This window comes from Rhinolophus sinicus, linkage group LG11 (assembly GCF_036562045.2).
Source record: "Rhinolophus sinicus isolate RSC01 linkage group LG11, ASM3656204v1, whole genome shotgun sequence".
NCBI classification, from domain to species: Eukaryota; Metazoa; Chordata; class Mammalia; order Chiroptera; family Rhinolophidae; genus Rhinolophus; species Rhinolophus sinicus.
In genome coordinates, this window is record NC_133760.1 from 11,674,832 (window position 1) to 11,695,230 (window position 20,399).

Here is a 20,399-nt window from a genome sequence, read left to right on the forward strand (position 1 = left end):
TCCTGAGGAGCCAAGAAACTCCACTATATAGCCCAGCCCAGGGGATAGCCCTATAGCTCCAGGGACCTGCAGGTAAGAGAGCCGGACTGGAGTCCCCTTTGGCAGTGGGACATCAGGTTTCCTACTCTTGCCCCTGTCCTGCCCTCTCCACCCCACCTCCAGACCCACTGGACATCCAACTCCCCTATATACAGGCACACACACATACTGGCCCTTGGATGCGGCCTACCTCAGCTTTCCTGGTGCCCAGGTGACCGTTGTCCTGAGATTGGGCCCTTCTGCCCTCTCTAGGACAGTCTCCTATGACCCCCTTTCTTTCCTCACTGCAGACATGGGTTTCCTGTGGAGCTGGTGGACACTCTGGTCCGGAGCAACCCTCCTGTGGGGTAAGTGAAACCAAGATCCCATCTCTGCCCTTGTTCCAGTCTGAGGAACTCTGCCTGCCTAGGGCAGCACCCTCCATGTGTGCCCCCATCGCAAACCATGTCCCAACACCACCCCAGGCCAGCTGCAGTGGGAGAGAGGCACCTTAGGCTCTGCAGAGAAATGTGGTGGAATTCACCCATTCTCTCTCTGTTCTGGAGGGAAGCAGGTGGACACCTTAGTCCCCAAACTCAAGTGTGCAAGAAATACCACCTCCTTGGTTTTCTGCAACTCAACTAAAGTTTTGACTCTGAGCCTCATTCTGATGAGGTGATGGAAAATTTCACTAAAGTCATTCTTGAAGGGCTTGGTACCCAATTCTCCAGGTCTGTGGCCAGGACTAGAGTTTTAAGTAAAGCCAAAGGCCTGAGGGGGGGAGAACAGGACCTCAGGGTCTTCTAGTCACCAGTCAACATTTATTTAGGTTACTTCTGAAATGTTCATTGTCCCTGGTCCCTTGGCCCTGTGGGACCCTGGGATACCCTTCATGGCTCCATTATTCAGCAGACAGCCCTTCTATAACTCTCACACTCTTCCCAAGGTGCTGTATCTCTCTCTCTCTCTCTCTCTCTCTCTCTCTCTCTCTCTGTCTTCCTCCCTCGCTCCCTCCCTCTCCCTCTCTCTTTTCCTCCTCCTCCTCCCTCTGCTTCCTCCTTTTCTCCCTCTCTTGTCTTCTGCAGAATCTCTTCCCAGTTGGGGGTGTTGAAAAGCACCCACTCTATTTCTAGGAGACATTTTGTCCACACTTCCATAATCTCCTTCTTTCCTTTACCCACTTCAGACTGCCCCCCCACCCCCACCCCCGTCCTAATAAGACAGAAATTACAAACTGGCACCTGAATCCAGCCACTTTGGACTCCATAGTGCTTAAAACGATTTTGGTTTGGAGATTTCACGTGGAAATTCAGACAGCCAGTTTCTCTTGAAAAATGGTAAGATCTGGCAAAAAAGAAAAGAAAAAAAGAGCCCATAAGCCATCATAATAACAACAGGCTAAAGCTAATAGCAACAACCTCCTTTCGATGGTGTGTGAATTCTCCATTTGCACAGTCACCACCCGACTATTTCCCACATTGACATGACTTCCCTGGCCCTGTCGGCATTTGAGTTGGCGATCCCTGTCTAAAGCATTCAGGCTTTTGAAAAACAAAAGCCAGAAAAGCTGGTGGTGAATGCCATGTGAATAAGGAGAAAGGAAAGAGAAAAGGGGTGGGGGGAAGCCCAAGTTGTATTTCAACATGTTATCTAGGCACAGGGCATGGGGTGGCTTCTCTGATGGGTAAGTGGACACACAACTGCGTTATCTTGCCCCAGGGTTGACCCAGAAGGCCTCAGTGGACGCCGGCAACACTGGAGGGGAGGAATTCCTCACAGCCTTCCTGCAGAACTACGAGGCCGGGTACGGCAAGGCCTTCCTCCACCTCCTACTCACCACGCTGTCTGACAGCCTCACCTCAGTTACCATCGTCAGCCAGGCAGATGGCACCTTGCAGAAAGTCACGGTGAAGCCTCGGCAGTCGGCCATGGTCGACATCAACATCAACGTTGAGTTGACTGGCAGCAAAACCTCAGCGCATGTGGTGCTGGTCCGCTGTGACCACCCCATCTCTGTGCAAGCCATAAACGCTAAGCCCAACTCAGGGGAGCTGACACTGCTGCGGCCGGTCAGTTCCCTGGGAACCGAGTATTTTGTGTTCACACCCCCCAGCATCTCGTCCAAGAATGTCAAGGAGTTTGCTGTGGTGGCTTGTGGGAAGGGTGCCTCGATCAGCGTGCAGCTGAAGGGGGAAGTGACATTTGAGGGCAGGCTCTATCCCGCAGGCAGTGTCTTGAGTTTGACTCTGGAACCCTATGAGGTGGTCCAGCTGCAGAGTACGGCTGATCTCTCAGGGTCAAAGATCACAGCCAATAGCCCCGTGGCGGTCTTCTCTGGCCACAGCTGTGCCCAGAAACACACAGACTGCAACCACGTGATGGAGCAGCTGTTACCCACCTCCACGTGGGGCACCCACTATGTGGTACCCGTTCTAGCCTGCCAGACCCGCTTCGATCTCGCCTATGTCGTGGCCAGCCAGACCACAAAGCTGACCTACAGACACGGGGATGTCTCTGGCTCCAAGAGACTTGAGGCAGGTGATGTGTCTGAGTTTGAGGTCCGGCATTCCCAGCCACTCTACTTGTCTGCAGATGTGGGCATCCAAGTCCTGCTGTTTGGCACAGGTGCCACAAAGGGCAGAGTGACCTATGACCCCTACCTGGTCCTGATCCCCGACGTGGAGGCATACTGCCCTGCCTATGCGGTCGATGGCATGCCGGACTCTAGCATTGTGGCCATCATGATGGCACAGACGAAGGCTGTTGACGAGGTCACGGTGGACGGGCAAAGGCTGGGGGCCAATGTCGCCTGGACAGAGGTACCAGGCAGTGAGTTCTCATATGCCGAAATGGACATCAGCATGGCTAACGTGGTCCATGAGTTCAAGGCCACTACCAACTTCGGGCTGCTCATCTTCGGGCTGGTCCAGTCTGGAGGTTATGGGACAGCAGCTGCCTGTCTCCAGAGTGAGTGATGGGAAACGACCCCTGGCCCTGTCCACCTGGTGACCCCTTTGCGGGCTCTTTTGTCTTTCCCCCTTTCCCACCCACCTGGCTCTTCTGTGGTTTCCTGGCTCAGCTGGGCTGTTCCCCCCTCACCTCCATCCTCCCTGCCATCCTTGCTTTTCTAAAGGCTTCCCAGGCCCTTCCTACCCCCCACCCCTCCAGGAACAATACTCTAAATATTTGGCAACCGGTACGATCCAGGGTCCCAACCAGTCAGGAGGATGCAATAACACTGCAGCAGAATCCTCTGGCATCAGACCTTTGTCTGTTGCTTTGTGGGGTGGTGGTGCTGGAGAAGGGATACTAGGGGGGAACCAAGGTGCTGAGAGGGAGGGATGTTGGGGCAAGGGTGGGGAGGCAGGGTCAGGTCAGCAGCTTCTTACCAACTAGTCTGGAAACATTTTGATATTGTAGCAACTGATACACAACTATACCAGTTGCTAACTGCCACTCCCCCACACCTCCTATGGGAACGTTTCTGCCCAAACTGAGAAGGTCTAAAAGTATAATAATAATCAGGCCTACCATGCTGGGAGTGTCACCCCTCAGTATACTGGGGACCATTCTAGGTACCTCGCACTTGTTCACATAGTTCCCCTCTAGGACCTGGCCCTTTGTGTAACCTCAGGCTCAGCACATTGAGAAGCTGCCCCAAGGCCGTGCAGCATTTGAGGGCACAAATGTGAAAGCCAAACTTCTCAGGTTCAAATCCTACCTCCGCTTGTGTGACCTAGAGCATGTGACTTTGCCTCTGTGGGCCTCAGTTTTCACATCTGTAAAACAGGGATAATTAACCGCGCACCCCCCCACAGGATTGTTTAAGTGAGGGTGTAATAAGTTAACATTTGTGAAGCACGTAGGGAGTAACCTGGCAAGTGAGTAGGACTACGTAAGGGTAAGCTGCTATTATGAGCAGACAGAGGGCAAGAGCTTCCGAAGACAGGCAGGAAGAGCTGTTTCTTCTTATTTAGATCTCCCTCCCCCTCATGCTAAGACCCCAGACGCGAAGGTTCCCAGCACTGGCAAAAATACCCCTCACCCATCCTCCATGACATGGAAGCCACTCAACTTCAAAGGGCCACTTGGGCTTGATTAGTAGGATGGGGAAGGGGTAGGTAATTAATTATAACAGGTAACACTCAATTAACACTTATGGCAGTTCCAAACCCTACTTATGTTTTAGCTTATTTAAACCTGGCAGCACTCCCCTCCCCATATGTCCCTGTAAAGAAGGTATTAGTATCATCCGCATGTTACAAATATGGCAACTGAGGCACAGAGAGTTTAAAATTCCTTGTCCGGTGTCACACAGCTAATTGCTTGAGCCAAGATTCTAGCCTAGCAGCCTGATTCCACTGTCATTTCCATTCTGTTGAACAGTTTCTGTCTTCCATCTTCTGTCCTTGAAAAAGGTGCCTTAGCCTTTTGACCTGGATGGGAAAGTAGGGGAGAGGAGGAAGCAGGGAGAGAAAATTAACAAATTAACATTTCCATGATTGTTCCTGTGGGTCTTTCTTCACTGCCTTTCAGTCCTTCTGGTCAGAGCTGAGGAATCAGACAATCTGGGCTGGGGTCAGGCCTGCGGAGCTCTCTCCCTGTGAGATTCCAGACCTGTTTCCCCGCTTGTAAAATGGGTAGTTGTGAGTGAACTGCCCAAACTCCTCACAATGGTATTGCGCCAGGATTCCCAACTGCCAAGACACCCCTGACTCCTTCTCTGTCGCCTCCGCCCCCTTCCCTCCTCAGCCCAGAAGTCCATGAAGAAGCACCCCTGCCAAGATGTGCAGTGCCATCCCTCGCAATCCTGCCAAGTGGAGAACGGGCAGGCCAGGTGCATACCGGTCTCCGTGGCCACCTGCCGCGCCCACGGTGATCCCCATTACACCACCTTTGATGGCCGTCACTACGACATGATGGGCACGTGCTCGTACACGATGGCGGAACTGAACAGCCAGGACCAGACTCTGCCCGCGTTCAGCGTGGAGGTCAAAAACGAGCACCGGAGCAGCCACCGCGTCTCTTGCGTGGGCTTCGTCGCCGTGCGTGCCTATAGCCACTCAGTGTCGCTGCTCCGCGGGGAAGTTGGTTTCGCCCGGGTAAGTATCCGGAATCTTCAGGGTTTAATGCCCATCAGTCAGAAGGAGGAGGCAAGGCCTGGGTGTCAGGCCCCCAACCTGAGCCCTTTGCCAGGGGGAGGAGGGTACAAGGAGAGGGCCCAGGGAGTGGGGGCTGGGCAGGTGGATTTGAAAACCCGCGGCAGAACCTTAAACCCCTTTTGTCCAGCAGTTGTACTTATAAAAAAATTTAAGGATGCTCAGAGATATGGTTAGGGAAAAAAGTTTATGCCAATATGGTTTATAATAGCAAAAAAATAAAGGAGAGAGAGAGATAGAGCCCGAGGAAGGAGGAGGAGGAGGAAAGAAGGAAGGGAGGAAGGGGGGGAGAGAGGGAGGAAGGATGGAAGGAAGGAAAGGGGGGAAGAAAAGGAAAATGTCCAACAATGGGAAATTTCTTAAGTGACCAAACACTAAATTTAGTGAGCACCTACTATGTGCCAGACTTGTTTCTTAACACTTTCCAGGTATTAATGCCTTTAATTTTCACAGCAATCTGTGGGATAGGCATTGTTATCAACACTTTTAGATGAGGAAACTGAGGTCCAGAAAGATGAGTTGCTTGGCAGGGACTCAGAGCTGTAAGAGATAGAGCTGGGAACAGGGGCAGGCCGGCTTCTGAGTGCCTATTCCTAACCTCTAGGCCAGGGGTGTCTAAACTTTTTTCAACGGTTTTCATCAAGGGCCATATGCGGTAAAATACACAAACAGCCGGGCCACTCACTCGAGGTGAAGCACGTATTGCCTCACCTGGTTTATTTAAGTAAACGAAATATATTTTTGGAATTTGCTGCGGGCCAACTAACAATGGATCGCAGGCTGCAGTTGGCCCGCGGCCGCAGTTTGGACACCCCTGCTCTAGGCCCTTCTGCTCCTGGGAAACTCAGCCAATATAGATAACAGCCTAGAGCAATTATGTCCCCTTTTCCTACCATGTTATTATGAAAACGTTCAAACATCCTGAAAAGTTGAAATCACTGTGCAGTGAACTCTCATGGGCCAGCCACCTAGATTCTAAACATTTCACTCTTTTTCATTTAGCACACATCTAGCATCTGTCCACCCCTCTGTCCATTCAACAATCCATCTTATTTTTTACATACTTAAAAGTAAGTTCTAGACATCAGTACATTTCACCCCTAAAGACTTCAAATTCCATATCATTAACTGGAATACAATATTTTTACACTTCTTACTGCTTACCTTTGAGATAAAATTTATACATAATACAATCCACAAATCTTAAGCATACAGTTCACTGAGTTTTTACAAATGAGCAACCCAAACCTCCATTGAGATATAGGATATTTTCCTCACTCTGGAAAATTCCCCCATGTCCCTTCCCAAACAATCCCCCCTCACCCTAAAGGCAATCAGAGTTCTGATTTTTTTTCCACCATAGATTTGTTTGTTCAAGAACTTCGTATTAATAGACTCATCCAGTGTAAGAAGCCTCTTGTGTAAGTCTTCGTTTGCTCAGCATAATACTTTGGAGATTCTTCCATGTTGCTGAGATTTTTTTTTTTTTTTTGATAGGTAAAGCCTTCACATAGTTCAAAACAAAAAGGGCATTTTGTGAGAGGTCTTGCTGTCACTCCTGTCTTCATCTGCTCTTCCCCCACTCCCCACACGTGATGACTTTTACTGATTTCTTGAGTATTCATCTAGGGTTTCTTGATGCCAATACAAGCAACCATAAACATCCATTCTTACCTCTTCCCTTTTTCCCAAAGTGTACTGTACTGTATGCTCTGCTCTGCTCTGTACTTTGCTTTTTGCGCTGAACCGTACATTCTGGAGTTGCTTCCGTATTCGTGGATAGGGAGCCTCCCCTTCTTTCTTACAGCTGCATCCTTCTCCATCACATGGGTGCATCATAGCTCATTTAACTCAGTCATCTGTGAATGGACACTTTGTTCTTGATGGCAAACAGTACTGCAGTGAATATTCTGGTACCTCCCTCATTTTGTGAGTGTTCAGGTGGACCTGTGAGATTAATCGCCAAGTGGATTAAAGTCGGTGTTCTGAGACCTAGAGGGATGGAGCACAGGCTCAGGGGGACTTCAAATCCCTTGAAATTATGTGCAGAGTTTTGCACAGACCATGCAGTTTTTCAGGGAGAGGGTCCATTGCTTTTGTCAGATCCTTACTGAGATCAGTGAGCTGACAAAGGTTTAGAGCTCCTGGTAGAACCATGGTAGGCTGTCCACAAGACATTGTTGGGAGAAAAGAGGAGTTCGTGACAGGGTAACTTCAGCACGGTCTCATTATTTTAAAAAAATATATAAATGTATTTAAAGGTAGAAAAAATCTGGCAGGATTATAAAGTGTGTGTGTATGTGTGTGTGTTTCTACAGCAATATGAGTGATTTCTCTTTTCTCATTTTTGCTCATGCACATTTTATAAGTTTTCTGTAATGAACAAATGTGACTGTGCCATTTAAAAGTGGAGATCACGGATCTTAGGGGAGAGACGGCTTTGAACAGTGGTCCCTGAACAGAGCCTGTGAGTGTGGGGCCCTGAGCTGCCTCTGTGCCTGCTGTGTGTGCACCACTGCCTGCTAGGCCCGGACACACAGGGGGATGCACGCACGCCTTCCTTCCTGGCTGACTGACTGACTGACCTATCTTACCTTCAGACCATCACTCGTCCTGTTCCCTCTGCCTGTTACTCCATTTTCATACCCCATCCTCTTGGCTAAGACGACAACGTGTGGGGTAAGAATGAGAAGATACTCAGGAAGAGGAAATGGGTCCAGGGGCCAGAGAGACACTCTCCTTATCTCCTGGCCAGACTCTTTCTCCACTTAGGACATTTGCAAAGCAATACCCTTCCCCATCCTTGTTGTGGTAGCTACCCCTCACTGATCCTTTACAGCTCAGCTCAGCTGTCTCTTCCTCCAGGAAGCCTCGTCTGATGTGCAAGTTTGGATCTGGCCCCTGTTCTAGGCTCCCACAGCTTCCTGTGCCTCCACTACCCCAGCCCTGTCCATTCTGATCTGTCACTGTCTAGTGACAGTTCTGTCTCTCCCTTGGACTGGGAGCCCCATGAGAGCAGGGTCAAGGGTTTTCTCGGTCATCACTAGATCTCCGTGATCTCCCAGCACAGGCCAGACACAGAGTGGGTGCCCAGTGAGTGTTTATTTAACACAGCAGTGCCTTCATTCACTCATTGAGTGCCCACTGTTCTACCAGGCACTGTTCTAGGCACTGAAGATGAAACAGGGATCAAAGCAGACAAAAATCCCTGTCTTTGTGGAGCTGACAGTCTATGGAGCTAGACAGCTGATTCATGCAAATTACATTCTAGAAGGTTAGAAGGTATAGGAACAAGTAGAACAGGAAACAGGAGAAGGGAATAGGGAGGGGTTGCCATATAAAGCAGGGTAGTAGGGCTGGCCTCACTGGGATGGTACCATTTGAGCAAAGCTTCTGTAAGAGGTGAGGAAGTAGTCACGTGTGCATCTAGGGGCAGAGCATTTCCGGCCATGGGGAGCAAGGACAAAGATCCTGAGGCTTGGTTGGTGGCAGTAGCAGGAGGGAGGAATCCCACCGCAGCTAGAGCAGGGGAAGGCCTGGGAGGACATGAGGAGCTGAAGGCCAGACCACAGGGCATCTCTGACCACTCCCTTCCCTCCTCACCCCTGCTGCAGATTGACAACCAGCGCTCGAGGCTGCCTGTCTCCCTGGGCAAGGGTCGCTTCCACGTGTACCACAGTGGGACACGGGTCATTGTGGAACTGGACTTCGGGCTGGTGGTCACCTACGACTGGAATTCCCAGCTGGCCGTGAGCCTGCCTGAGCGCTTCCGAGGCCAGGTGTACGGATTGTGTGGCAACTATAATGGCAACCCCGATGATGACTTCCTCACCCCTGACGAGGAGCAAGCTCCTAACATTGTGGAGTTTGCCAGTAGCTGGAAGCTGGATGATGGAGACTACCTGTGTCAGGACGGCTGCGAGAACGACTGTCCCTCCTGCACCGAAGACCAGGCACAGCATTATGCGAGCAGCAATCTCTGTGGCATGCTGACCAAGCCCGATGGCCTCTTTGCCGCCTGCCACGAGCATCTGGACCCCCAGCCCTTCCTGAAGGAATGTGTATATGACCTGTGCGTGGCCCACGGGGACCGGTTCAGCCTGTGCCGGGGCCTCAGCGCCTACGCCCAGGCCTGTCTGGAGCACGACATCTCTGTCAAGGACTGGAGGTCACCAGCCAACTGCCGTGAGTGATGCCCTGGTTGGGGCTGGGAGCACATGGTGGGAGGCAGGGGACCCCTGACATCTGCTCAATATCTGAGCACTTATTGTGGTTCAGCCCAGAGCTGGGCCAGGCCAGAGACATGGAGAGGGACAAGACAGCCAGGCTTTGCGACAGGGAGCCTAAGGTTCAGGCAGACATATCACTAAATAAGTGACAGCCCAGAGTAGTCATGGCTGGGTTGGAGGAGGCACAGGCAGAGTGGTCAGGGCTGGGTGGGCGAAGGCCCAGAAGGCAATGGGAGGCCAAAGACGCTTCCTAACTCAGCCTGGGTTGGGGAAAGGGAGGGTCAAGGAGATTTTCCTAGAGAAAAGGAGGCCCAATTAGCAACCTGTAGGAGGGCTTGGAACTAGACAGGAGAAAGGGAGCAGAAAGTGGGTTGCAGGCTGAAGGAAGAGCATGTGCAAAGCTTGGCATGAGAGGTTGTCTTCAGAGTCCCAAAGCAGAAATATCTCTTCCTTTACATCTCTGCCTTTACATCCCTTCCATGACTCCCCAGTGACCTTTGCATAAAGGACAAACTCCTTAGCCAAGTGTCCATACATTTACTCATTCATTCACTCATTTATTTATTCATTCAATCAGCATTCCCGGAACCACTGTCTGGCCCCTTCCCTGTGCTGGTGATGAATAGCCACCTGATGTCCCTCTGCTGTGAGACTCCCAGATATATGCTCTGGAGGCAGAGAGGCTAGAGGGAAGGAGGAAGAGGCATCCAGCACAGGGCTTGCGACAGGGACTGTGGAGGGGGAGTAAGTCTGGGTGAGACACTGAGGCCATTTGAGGTTTGTCTTGGTCACTGCTGTGTCCTTACTGCCCAGTAAACACCCTCCTCCCCAGAGTCCCCAATGCTTGGTGCAGAAGAGGAACCAGTGAGTTCGTTCATCTACTCACTCATTTCCACAGTCTTTGCGGATCATTTCCTCCGGGCCAGGCCCTGTCCTTGGTGCTGATTCAACTGTGTTTGAGGCAGACTAGGTCCCCACTCTCGCAGAACTTATATCCTGTCAGGAAGACAGAGTAGCAGTAAACTGTGGAGTCTCTTCAGTTCAGAGAGCAGAAGAAATGAAGTTCATGTAATGAGAACAAATGGGAGACTCATGAAGAGGATGCTCAGGGAACACCTTTCTGAGCAGTTGACATTGAGAGATGACAGAGATCAGGATAAGGCAACAGAGTCCGCGAAGTACAGTGGTACCTCGGTTTTCGAACGTCTCCGTTGACGAACATTTCGGTTTACAAATGCCATCAATTTTATGGATCTATGGTATCATTAGATAGTAAAATTCATGCTAAATTTGCAGTTTTAGGTGTTGATTTTAAAGGTCTGGAATGGATTAATCCATTTTGCATTACTTTCTATGGGGAAACTGTGCCTCGGTTTTCGAACGTTTCAGAACTTGAACGGTCTTCCGGAACGGATTACGTTAGAAAACCGAGGTAGCACTGTAATAACAGTGATGTCCATTGGGTGTCTCCACACAGATGAACTCATTTACTCCTCACAGCAACCCTGTGAGGGCAGCACTGGTGTTATCCCATTTTACTAATGAGGCGTTTGGTGGTTGGAATCATTTGCTCATCAAGTCATCACACAGCTAAGACGGGGAGAGCTGGGATTGGAACCCAGGACATCTGGGCTCCGTAGCCTTGTCTTAGCCACATGCTGCACTGCTTTCTGAGGGAACAGCGAGAGCCAAGGCCCTGAGCTGGGAGTGTGAGGACCCATGAGGAGGCCACAGTGGCTGGGGCAGAGTGAGCCAGAAGGAGAGTGAGAGGAGACAGGGCTGAGACGTGATGGGGCCCAGTCGTGTGGGGCCTCAATGGCCACAGAGGTGGGGGAGACTCTGGCTTTTCCTTTGAGCAAGACCGAGCCTCCAGAGGGCTCTGAGCAGAGAGAGACATCGTCTGACTCAGATGTTCACAGGGTCCCTCTGGCTTCCTGTGAGGAAGACTGTGGGAGCAGGATGGGGCCCAAGGTGATCAGGCAGGAGGCTACTGGGGTAGACAGCATCAGGGTGGGGATGGTGGTGAGAGGAGAAAGGGATAGATTTTGAATATGGAGCTCACACGATTTACTGACAGATTGGTTGTCCAGCGAATGAAGGGGGGAGGGTCGACTATGTCTCTGAAGTTTGGGGCCTGAGTGTCTTGAAGGATGGAAGTGCCATGAACTAGATGGGGAGCTCTGAGGGAGGAGCAGGATTCCGGGAGGGAAGGCCTGGCACGTTCCCAGCTGGGCGTCCCTCGAGGGCGCCTGCACTGGCCTGACGCGCATCCCTGTGTCCCTGCAGCCCTGTCCTGCCCAGCCAACAGCCGCTATGATCCCTGCAGTCCCGCCTGCCCTGCCTCCTGCAACCCCGCCGCAGAACCAGCCAACTGCTCCGAGCGCCCGTGCGTGGAGGGCTGCACATGCCTCCCGGACTTCGTGGCCAGCGGCGGTGCCTGCGTGGCGGCGTCGTCTTGCGGCTGCATCTATGAAGGCCGCCCGCTGGCGCCGGGCCAGCAGGTGTGGGCCGATTCCCAGTGCCGGCGGCTCTGTACCTGCGACAACGCTACCAGGGAGGTGCATTGTAAGGACACGCAGGGCTGCCCGGCCGGCGAGCGCTGCCTGGTGAAGAACGACATCCTGGGTTGCCACGCTGACCGCTTCGGGAGCTGCCAGGCGTCCGGGGACCCGCACTATGTGAGCTTTGACGGCCGGCGATTCGACTTCATGGGCACCTGCACTTACCTGCTGTCCGGCTCGAGCGGCCAGCACGCAATGCTGCCCGCCTTCCGGGTACTGGTGGAAAATGAGCATCGGGGCAGCCAGACCGTGAGCTACACGCGCGCCGTGCGCGTGGAGGCCCTCGGAGTGAAGGTGGAGGTGCGCCGGCAGTATCCTGGACAAGTGCTGGTGAGCAACGCGGCACCCAGGGCCGGGTGGACGGGCAGGACATCCTTCCAGAGAGTGAGTGGGGCTGGGGGTCTCTTAGAAGACGTGTGGTCAGTGGTTAAAGCTCTGGCCCCCGAGCCGGGGGTGCTGCCTCTCCCTGGCTGTGTGACTTTGTCTCTAGGGGCCTTCGTTTTGTCCTCTGTCAAAAGAGATAATAAGAGGGTGCCTCCAAGTAGAAGGCACTTTTCAAGGTGGTTGTGGGAATTTGACCAGTTAATATTTGTAGGGTGTTTAAAAGAGGCCTTGGCACCAAGCAAATTTTCAGTAAATGTTGACTTCATATTTTATTGATATGAATCCTGCCAAGTTATACTTTTGTGCATTCCTCTGGAGGGTGATTGATTTTCAGAGAGTAAGGTGACCTGTAAAAGTTCAGTAACTAGGGGTCATGGCTGGGGGAAAGGGAACAAACAGTGGCAAGTTTCTGAGCAGAGGGTTCTCAGAGGGTCCACCACCCAGCAGAAGTCAAGAACCCCTGATTTACTCTTTTAAAAAATAAAAGATAAAAATCGAGAGGTGAGGTTGTTGTAAGAGTCACAATAGTTAATAATTATTGTTGAGCAGTTTGGGGCAGTGGCCCATGCTTTTGGGAGGAGGCTGATTGGAAATGGAAAACCAAGAGAACTTGCCAAGCACTATGCTAAACTCTTTACAGACCTTAATTCTTAACCCTCAGAATGACCTTGGAGTAAAGGAAATTCTGCCCATAAAACCTGGTTTGGCATAGAGAAGCTTCTAGACAGAGAACCTAAATATGAATATTTATTAATGTCACCTCTCTGAGATGACATTTAAACTGAAGCTTGAATAATAATAGCCAACATATATTAAGTTACTTCTACGTGTTAAATGATTGACATATAGTAACTCATTTAATCTCTACAATCCTGTGAAATACTTAATCTTGTTAGATGAGGAAACTGAGGCACAGAAAGGTTAATTCACCTATTCAAGGATGCACAGGTAATGAGTGGCAGAGCCAGGATTTGAAACCATGCTATCTGGCTCCAGTGTCTATACTCTCAACCATTACCTTCTATTGCTTCTCCTGAAGAAAGAGATGGAACAAGCAGAGAGAGAAAAGCCTGGAAGGGTGTTCCAGACAGAGGGAACAGCAAGTACAAAGGCTCTGAGGCAGGAACAACCTGGGGCTAGGAATTCACTACTAGAGAATTCAATTGGAGAGTAGTGGGGCTTATTCCAATCTGGGGCCTCTTAGGCCATTGTGAGGGATTTGGATCAAAGCTGACACCTAAAAGGTGAAGTACAAGTGGCCAAGTGCAGAGTGATGGGTGGTATTCCAGGAAGCGAACACAGCAAGTGCAAAGGCCCTGAGGTGACAGTGCACTGATATGTTCGGGTGGACAGCAAGGAGGCTGGGTGAGTGATGTGGCAGGGGATGCAGGCACAAAGGTGGATGGAGCCAAAGTTAAGCAGTACCTTCTAGGGAAGGGGCTTGGATTTGAACCAAGTCCTGAAGGATGAAGGGGAAGCAGCCAGGAGAAAAGTGGTCGGTGGTGTTCTTAGCCACGTGAAAAGGCCCTAAAGTTAGACGAAACTGGGGGAATTAGAGGAATGTCAAGAAAGCCAGTGGCTGGAGCAGAATGAGTGAGGAGGAGGGTGAGAGGAGGTGAGGTCAGGGATGTAATGGAGAGACAGGGCTTTGAAGGTCATGGGTTAGAGATTTGGATTTAATCTGATACTTTAAGGACAAAGAGAAGTGGGTGGTGGTCCAGGCAGAGGGAATAGCAAGTGCAAAGGCCCTGAGGTGGGACCAAGCATAATGTGCTCAAGAGAATAGCAAAGAGCCCAGAATAGCTGGAGCTGAGTGAAAGAGGGGTGGGCCACAGAGCCATGAATACCCTGACCCTCCTGCATCTCTCCCCAGGTGGGCGACATCATTCAGTACCTGCCCTTCCAGGCAGCAGATGGGCAGGTGCAGGTGTTCCGCCAGGGCCAATATGCTGTCGTGCGCACAGACTTTGGCCTGACAGTCACCTACAACTGGGATGCCCATGTGACTGTGAAGGTGCCCAGCAGCTATGCTGGGGCCCTGAAGGGGCTCTGTGGTAACTTCAATGGGGACCCAGGTGATGACCTGACTCTGCGTGGTGAAGGCCAAGCTTCCAGTGCACTGGCTTTCGGGAATAGCTGGCAGGAGGAGACCAGGCCGGGCTGTGGAGCAGCCGAGCCAGGTGACTGTCCCACGCTGGACTCCCTGATAGCCAAGCAGCTGCAGAGCAAGAAGGAGTGTGGGATCCTTGCCGACCCTGAGGGCCCCTTCCGAGAGTGCCACGACACACTGGATCCACAGGGTGCTGTGCGCGACTGTGTTTACGACCGCTGCATTCTCCCAGGCCAGTCTGGGCCACTGTGTGATGCATTGGCCAGCTATACTGAGGCATGCCAGGCCGCGGGGGCCACTGTGTACCCCTGGAGGAGTGAGGAGCTTTGCCGTGAGTACCAATAGTAACAACTGGGGGGCTCAGCCTTGTGTATATTCATTAACGTATAAATATCATTAATTCACTTAATTCTTATAACAACCCATGAGATAGGGACTATGGTTTTACCCATTTAACAGATGAGGAAACTGAAGCTCAGAAAGGTTCAGTTACATGCTCAGGATCATGACAGCTAGGAAGTCATAGATGCAGTAAACATCTGTAAGACAACCAAATACATCTGGTGGCCCAGCGTCTGATTCCCATATGGCACCTGTCATTCAGAAACAAGCAGTCATATTGTCTTTAAAAGGAGCTTTGTTCCCTCTCCAGTTCTTGGTCCCCATCTGTCCTACTTCATTCATTTACAACATCTGCCTGGCCCCTTGGGCAGTCAGTCTGAGACCCTTGCATCAGATATGGATGGGTGCAGGAATGGTCTTCAAATGTTTTTGCTTGCTATCAAAGAAGTTTGAAAGCCATGTACCCCTTCACTGGATCTTTACATTTTTAAATTTATTGTTGAAATACAATACACATGTTCAAAAATATGTACATGTAATAAGTAAGCAACTTGACATTTTTCAGCGAGAGAACAAATCTGCATAACCTGTCCCAAGAATCATGAAAAAGATTCCCACCCCTTCAGAAGTCCTTTCACACCCCATTCCCAGCACTATGCCCCAAGAGATAACCACTATTCTGACTTCTAAAGTTTCTGAACTTAATAGAAGTTCAACCATACCTCTCCAGTTTTAATCCTAAATTTAAATAAGTGCACAGCCCACAGAATCATGAGAAATAATAAATACCTGTGGTTTTAATTCAGTAAGCTTTGGGGATGTTTGTTACCCAGCAAAAACTGATGATGCAGTGATCAAAAAAGAGACTTCCACGTTGGAATCAAAAAGCATTCGAATGTCACTAATTCCTTAACATTATCTAAAACCCAATCTGGGTTCCAATTTCCCTAGTTGTCTAAAAAATATGTTTTTTCAGTTTTTTGAATCTGGATCCAGACCAAATCCACACACATTGCGTTGGGTTGATTTTTCTTAAATCACATTTTTCCTTTAATAGTTCCCTTTCTGTTTCCCCCAAACATATTATTATGAAATTCTTCAAATATACAGAAACGTTGAATTTACAGTGAATACTCAGATACTCACCATCTAGATTCTACAACCCATATTTTACTACACTTGCTTTATCACATATCCACTCCTCTATCTACCCCTTCCTTTTGTTCATGCCATTTATTTATTGGGAAAAAAAACACATCATTTGTCCTGCAGGATTGCCTGCTTTCTGATTTTAGCTAGTTGCTGCTTTATAGTGTTATTTAACTTGTCCCACCAGATTCTCTCGTAAACTGGATATTACACCTAGAACAGTGCTATCCAATAGAACCTCAATGACAATGCAAATGTTCTATATCTGAGCTGTCCCATCTGGTCACTAGTCACATGTGGCTCCTGAGCACTTGAAATGGGGCTAGTGTGACCAAGAAACTAAATCTTCGATTTTATTTTATTTTAATTCAATTATATGTAAATAGCCACAAGTGACTAATGGATAGGACTGCACAGATAGAGGCTGGATTAGGTTCAGTTTTCGTTTCGTTTTTTGTTGTTGTTGTTGTTTTTTGAGGAAACTGCCTGTCCTATAATCTGGAGTGAGTGGGGTTTGAAGAGAGAAACAAGGATTCTTTTTTTTTTCTTTACAACGTGGCCAAATACTTTAATATACTGTAGAATTACTACTACTACAGAGTGCAGAAGCTAAGAATAACTGCCTTCGCAAATACACTGCATAGATCACACAGACACGCACACATACTATACATGTCTCCGAATGTTTAAAATACACACCACAGATCCACAACTGGTTACCAACTTGAATAAGTTCACTAAAGACACAGGTAACCCAAATCACGGTTAACAAGGGAAAGAAACCTAATTATCAGGATCAGGTTAGCTGTGATGTAATCTGTTCCCCGCTCAACAGAAGGGATCCTTGTAGCTGGACTGCTTATGTGTGAGTGTGTGTGAGCATGTGTGTGCACACGCGTGTGTGTTGGGGTCAGCTGTGTCACCGGGGAGCAGGGTCTCTCCATCCTGATGGCCACTCTCCCTGCAGCGCTGAGCTGTCCGCCCCACAGTCACTATGAGGCCTGTTCCCACGGCTGCCCGCTGTCCTGTGGAGACCTTCCAGTGCCTGGGGGCTGCAGCCTCGACTGCCATGAGGGCTGCGTGTGCGACGAGGGCTTCGCGCTCAGTGGTGAGTCCTGCGTGTCCTTGTCCACTTGCGGCTGCGTGTACCAGGGCGCCTACCACCCGCCAGGCCAGACCTTCTATCCCGGACCGGGCTGCGATTCCATTTGCTACTGCCATGAAGGTGGCCAGATAACCTGTAAAGCCTCCTCCTGTGGCCCACACGAGGTCTGCCAGCCGTCCGGTGGCATCCTGCGCTGTGTGGCTGTGGGCTCTGCCACCTGCCAGGCATCGGGAGACCCCCATTACACCACCTTTGATGGCCGCCACTTCGACTTCATGGGCACCTGTGTGTACGTGCTGGCTCGCAGCTTCGGGACCCAGCCCGGCCTGGAGCAGTTCACCGTCCTCCAGGAGAATGCGCAGTGGAACAATAGGAAAGTCAGTGCGACCAAAGTGATCACTGTCCAGGTGGCGAACTTCACCCTGCGGCTGGAGCAGCTGCACTGGAAGGTCACGGTGAGAGCAGGGATAGAACCTGCAGGGGAGGGGAACTGTGGGTGGGATACAGGCAGCACTCAGCCCAGGGGCAGGGGGCACAGGGCTCAGAGTGCGTGTGGGAGGCATGGGGTCACCAGAAGAGGGGATGCCAGTCAGATCCCAGAGTGCGGAGCCAAGGAGGGCAGAGGCTTTGGGGACCTGAGACCTGCTGCCATGTGGCTCCGTCTCCCTCCTTCTATGCTCCTCAGTCTCCCCTCTCCCTGCCCCTGGACTGTCCCCTCTGAACAACTCTCCCACCCCTCGTCCCCTCCACTGAGTCCTCGTCCCTGCCCCAGCCACCTCCTTGCTCTCACGGCCAGCTGCAGAACATTGTGCAATCAGAAGTTGGAAAAATTCAGGGATGGGAAAGGTTTAAGGACAGGGCCAATCATGTGGGTGACCCCATCACCCCTTAACAACCATAACAACAATAACAGCAGCTACGGATTTTACACAGCTGACCCCAGACCTTATTGCTGCTAAGCCCTTCACATCCATAGTGTCATTTTATCCTCGCAGTAGTAGCAGGAAGTACCATGATCTGCTTTATTTTTTAGAGGGGGCGGTCCCATCACTGACCCCCGGTCCCTCAGCAAAGGTAGGACTTGAACCCACGATAGTGAACCAGGAGACAGCACGCTGGACCCTGGGTGCTCCGTGGTGCTTTTCAGACCGAGAAGGATTTGGTCTCACATGGAAACTGGGATTTCACGTACACTGGAGGGTTTTCCCCTGAGATCCCACTAAAATGCAGGCACAGTGCCGCTGCATGAGAAGCAGGATTGACGATGAGGATGCTGATGAATAGCCGACTTTTTCAGGTGCTCACTGCACACTGGACATGCCCTCAACGTTTTAATATAGTCCCTGATGTAGCCAAGCTTCTAGAATAGCACCTGACACATAGCTGGCTTGGAACACCTATGCGTTGTTGGTGTTCTTGTTAGTTCATCTCACTGAATCCCCCAGCTTCTCTATGAGCTGCAAACTACTACAGATGAAGAAACTGAGGCATGGGGTTAAGTCACTTGTCCTTAACCACTACTTGTCCCTGCTTGGGAAGTAGGGTGGTTGACTTTGTTTTCAGGGGACTCAGCCAGGAGCATGTTTTTCTCCTGTCTTCTCTGATCCCTCGCACTCCCGAGAGAATCTAATGCTCATTGTATCTGTATTGAGGAAGGCCGAGCCAGGTGTTACTCAGGGGTGGATTTCCAAGGCTTTGTTGCTGCCCAGCAGCCGTAACCTGAAACCACTGGTTCTTGGCTCATGGACTTGAAGTACATTTCCTCAGGAATTTCGCTTGACTTTCCACCCACTGATGCTTAAGGCAAAAACCCGTAGCACCCATTTACTCTTCAAAATAAAAATTCCCAGTCATAGTTAATAATAACAGTGAACGCTGCCAGAGCACCTGTTCTATGCCAGGCACCTTTCTCAGCACTTTGCAAATATTAATGTATCGAATCCTGACAACAATCCTATGGGTTAGGTCCCTCATTCCCACTTAGTAGATGAGGAAACAGAAACAGAGAGGTGACTTACCTGCCCAAGGTCACAGAGCGAGAGGAAGGGGCAGAGCTGTGTTTGAACCCAGGCAGGTGGCTCTGGAGTCAGTCACTGCACGATTGATCACTGTAGTAAGTGGTGATTAAAGGATAGCTGCTAACGTTGTTATCGCATTGAGATCCTGATTAGTTTCCTGTGGCTGCCAGAACAAGTTACCACCAACTTGGTGGCTTAAAACAACAGAAATTTATTTTCTCACAGTTCTGAATGCCAGAAGTCCAAAACCAAAGTGTTGGCAAGGGCTGCTCCCCCTCCAAAAGTTCTAGGGGGGATCCTTCCTTGTCTCTTCCAGCTTCTGGTACTTCCAGGTGTTCCTAGGCTTGTGGCCACATCACTCGAATCCCTGTCTTCCTCTTCACATGGCTTTCTCTTCTGTGTGTCTGTGTCTTCTCCTCTTCTGGCCTCTTCCAAGGACTCTCATCACTGGACATAGGGTCCGCCCTAATCCAGGATGATCTCCTCTCCAGGTCATTACCCTCATTATATTTGCAAAGACCCTTATTCCAAACAAGGTCATATTCTGAGGTTCTGGGTGGACATATCTTTTGGAGAACACCGTTCAACCCCCTATAAGACCCTATTATGTTACCCATTTTACAAATATGGAAACTTAAGTTCACACGATCTTCAATGTCAGGTCGGGGCTTGACCTAGGAGCTGCCCTTTCAAAGTGTAGCCTCTGAAGCATAGCATCTCCTGCCTCCCAGGTGAACGGTATGGACATGAAGCCACCGGTGGTGATGGCGCGGGGCCGGGTCAGGGCCTTCCAGCATGGCTTGGACATGGTGATCGAGACTGACTTTGGCCTGCGTGTGGCCTACGACCTTATGTACAATGTGCGGGTCACCATCCCAGGCAACTACTACCAGCAGATGAGTGGCCTGTGTGGGTATTACAATGGTGACCCCACGGATGACTTCCGGAAGCCCGACGGCTCGCAGGCAGGTGACGCCAATGAGTTTGGCAACTCCTGGGAAGAGGCAGTGCCTGGCTCTCCCTGCCTGCCACTGCCCACATGCAAGCCGGGCGAGAACTGCAACCCGGAGTGCGCACCTGAGCTGCAGGAGAAGTACAAGCAGGAGGAGTTCTGTGGGTTCATCAGCAGCTTGACGGGGCCACTGGCCGCCTGCCAGATGCTGCTCGATCCCCAGGGCCTCGTGGAAGATTGTGTCTTTGATCTCTGCGTGGGTGGCGGGAACCAGGACATTCTCTGCAGCAACATCCAGGCCTACGTGAGTGCTTGTCAGGCAGCTGGAGTTCACGTGGAACCCTGGAGGACCGAATCTTTCTGTCGTGAGTG

The 20,399-nt window shown here is 50.6% G+C and overlaps 1 protein-coding gene across 1 annotated transcript in view; it reads left to right on the forward strand.

Moving 5' to 3' along the window:
- Positions 1-228: 228 nt before the first annotated feature.
- FCGBP (Fc gamma binding protein) overlaps positions 229-20,399 on the forward strand; it is a 37,826-nt gene continuing 17,655 nt past the window's right edge. Inside the window, exons 1-8 of the mRNA XM_019751313.2 lie at positions 229-386; positions 1,738-2,985; positions 4,771-5,120; positions 8,792-9,362; positions 11,693-12,297; positions 14,225-14,792; positions 16,920-17,512; positions 19,807-20,392. Coding sequence (XP_019606872.2) covers positions 332-386; positions 1,738-2,985; positions 4,771-5,120; positions 8,792-9,362; positions 11,693-12,297; positions 14,225-14,792; positions 16,920-17,512; positions 19,807-20,392 — 4,576 coding nt within the window. The 5' untranslated portion in view covers positions 229-331. The remainder of the gene's footprint in view (positions 387-1,737; positions 2,986-4,770; positions 5,121-8,791; positions 9,363-11,692; positions 12,298-14,224; positions 14,793-16,919; positions 17,513-19,806; positions 20,393-20,399) is intronic.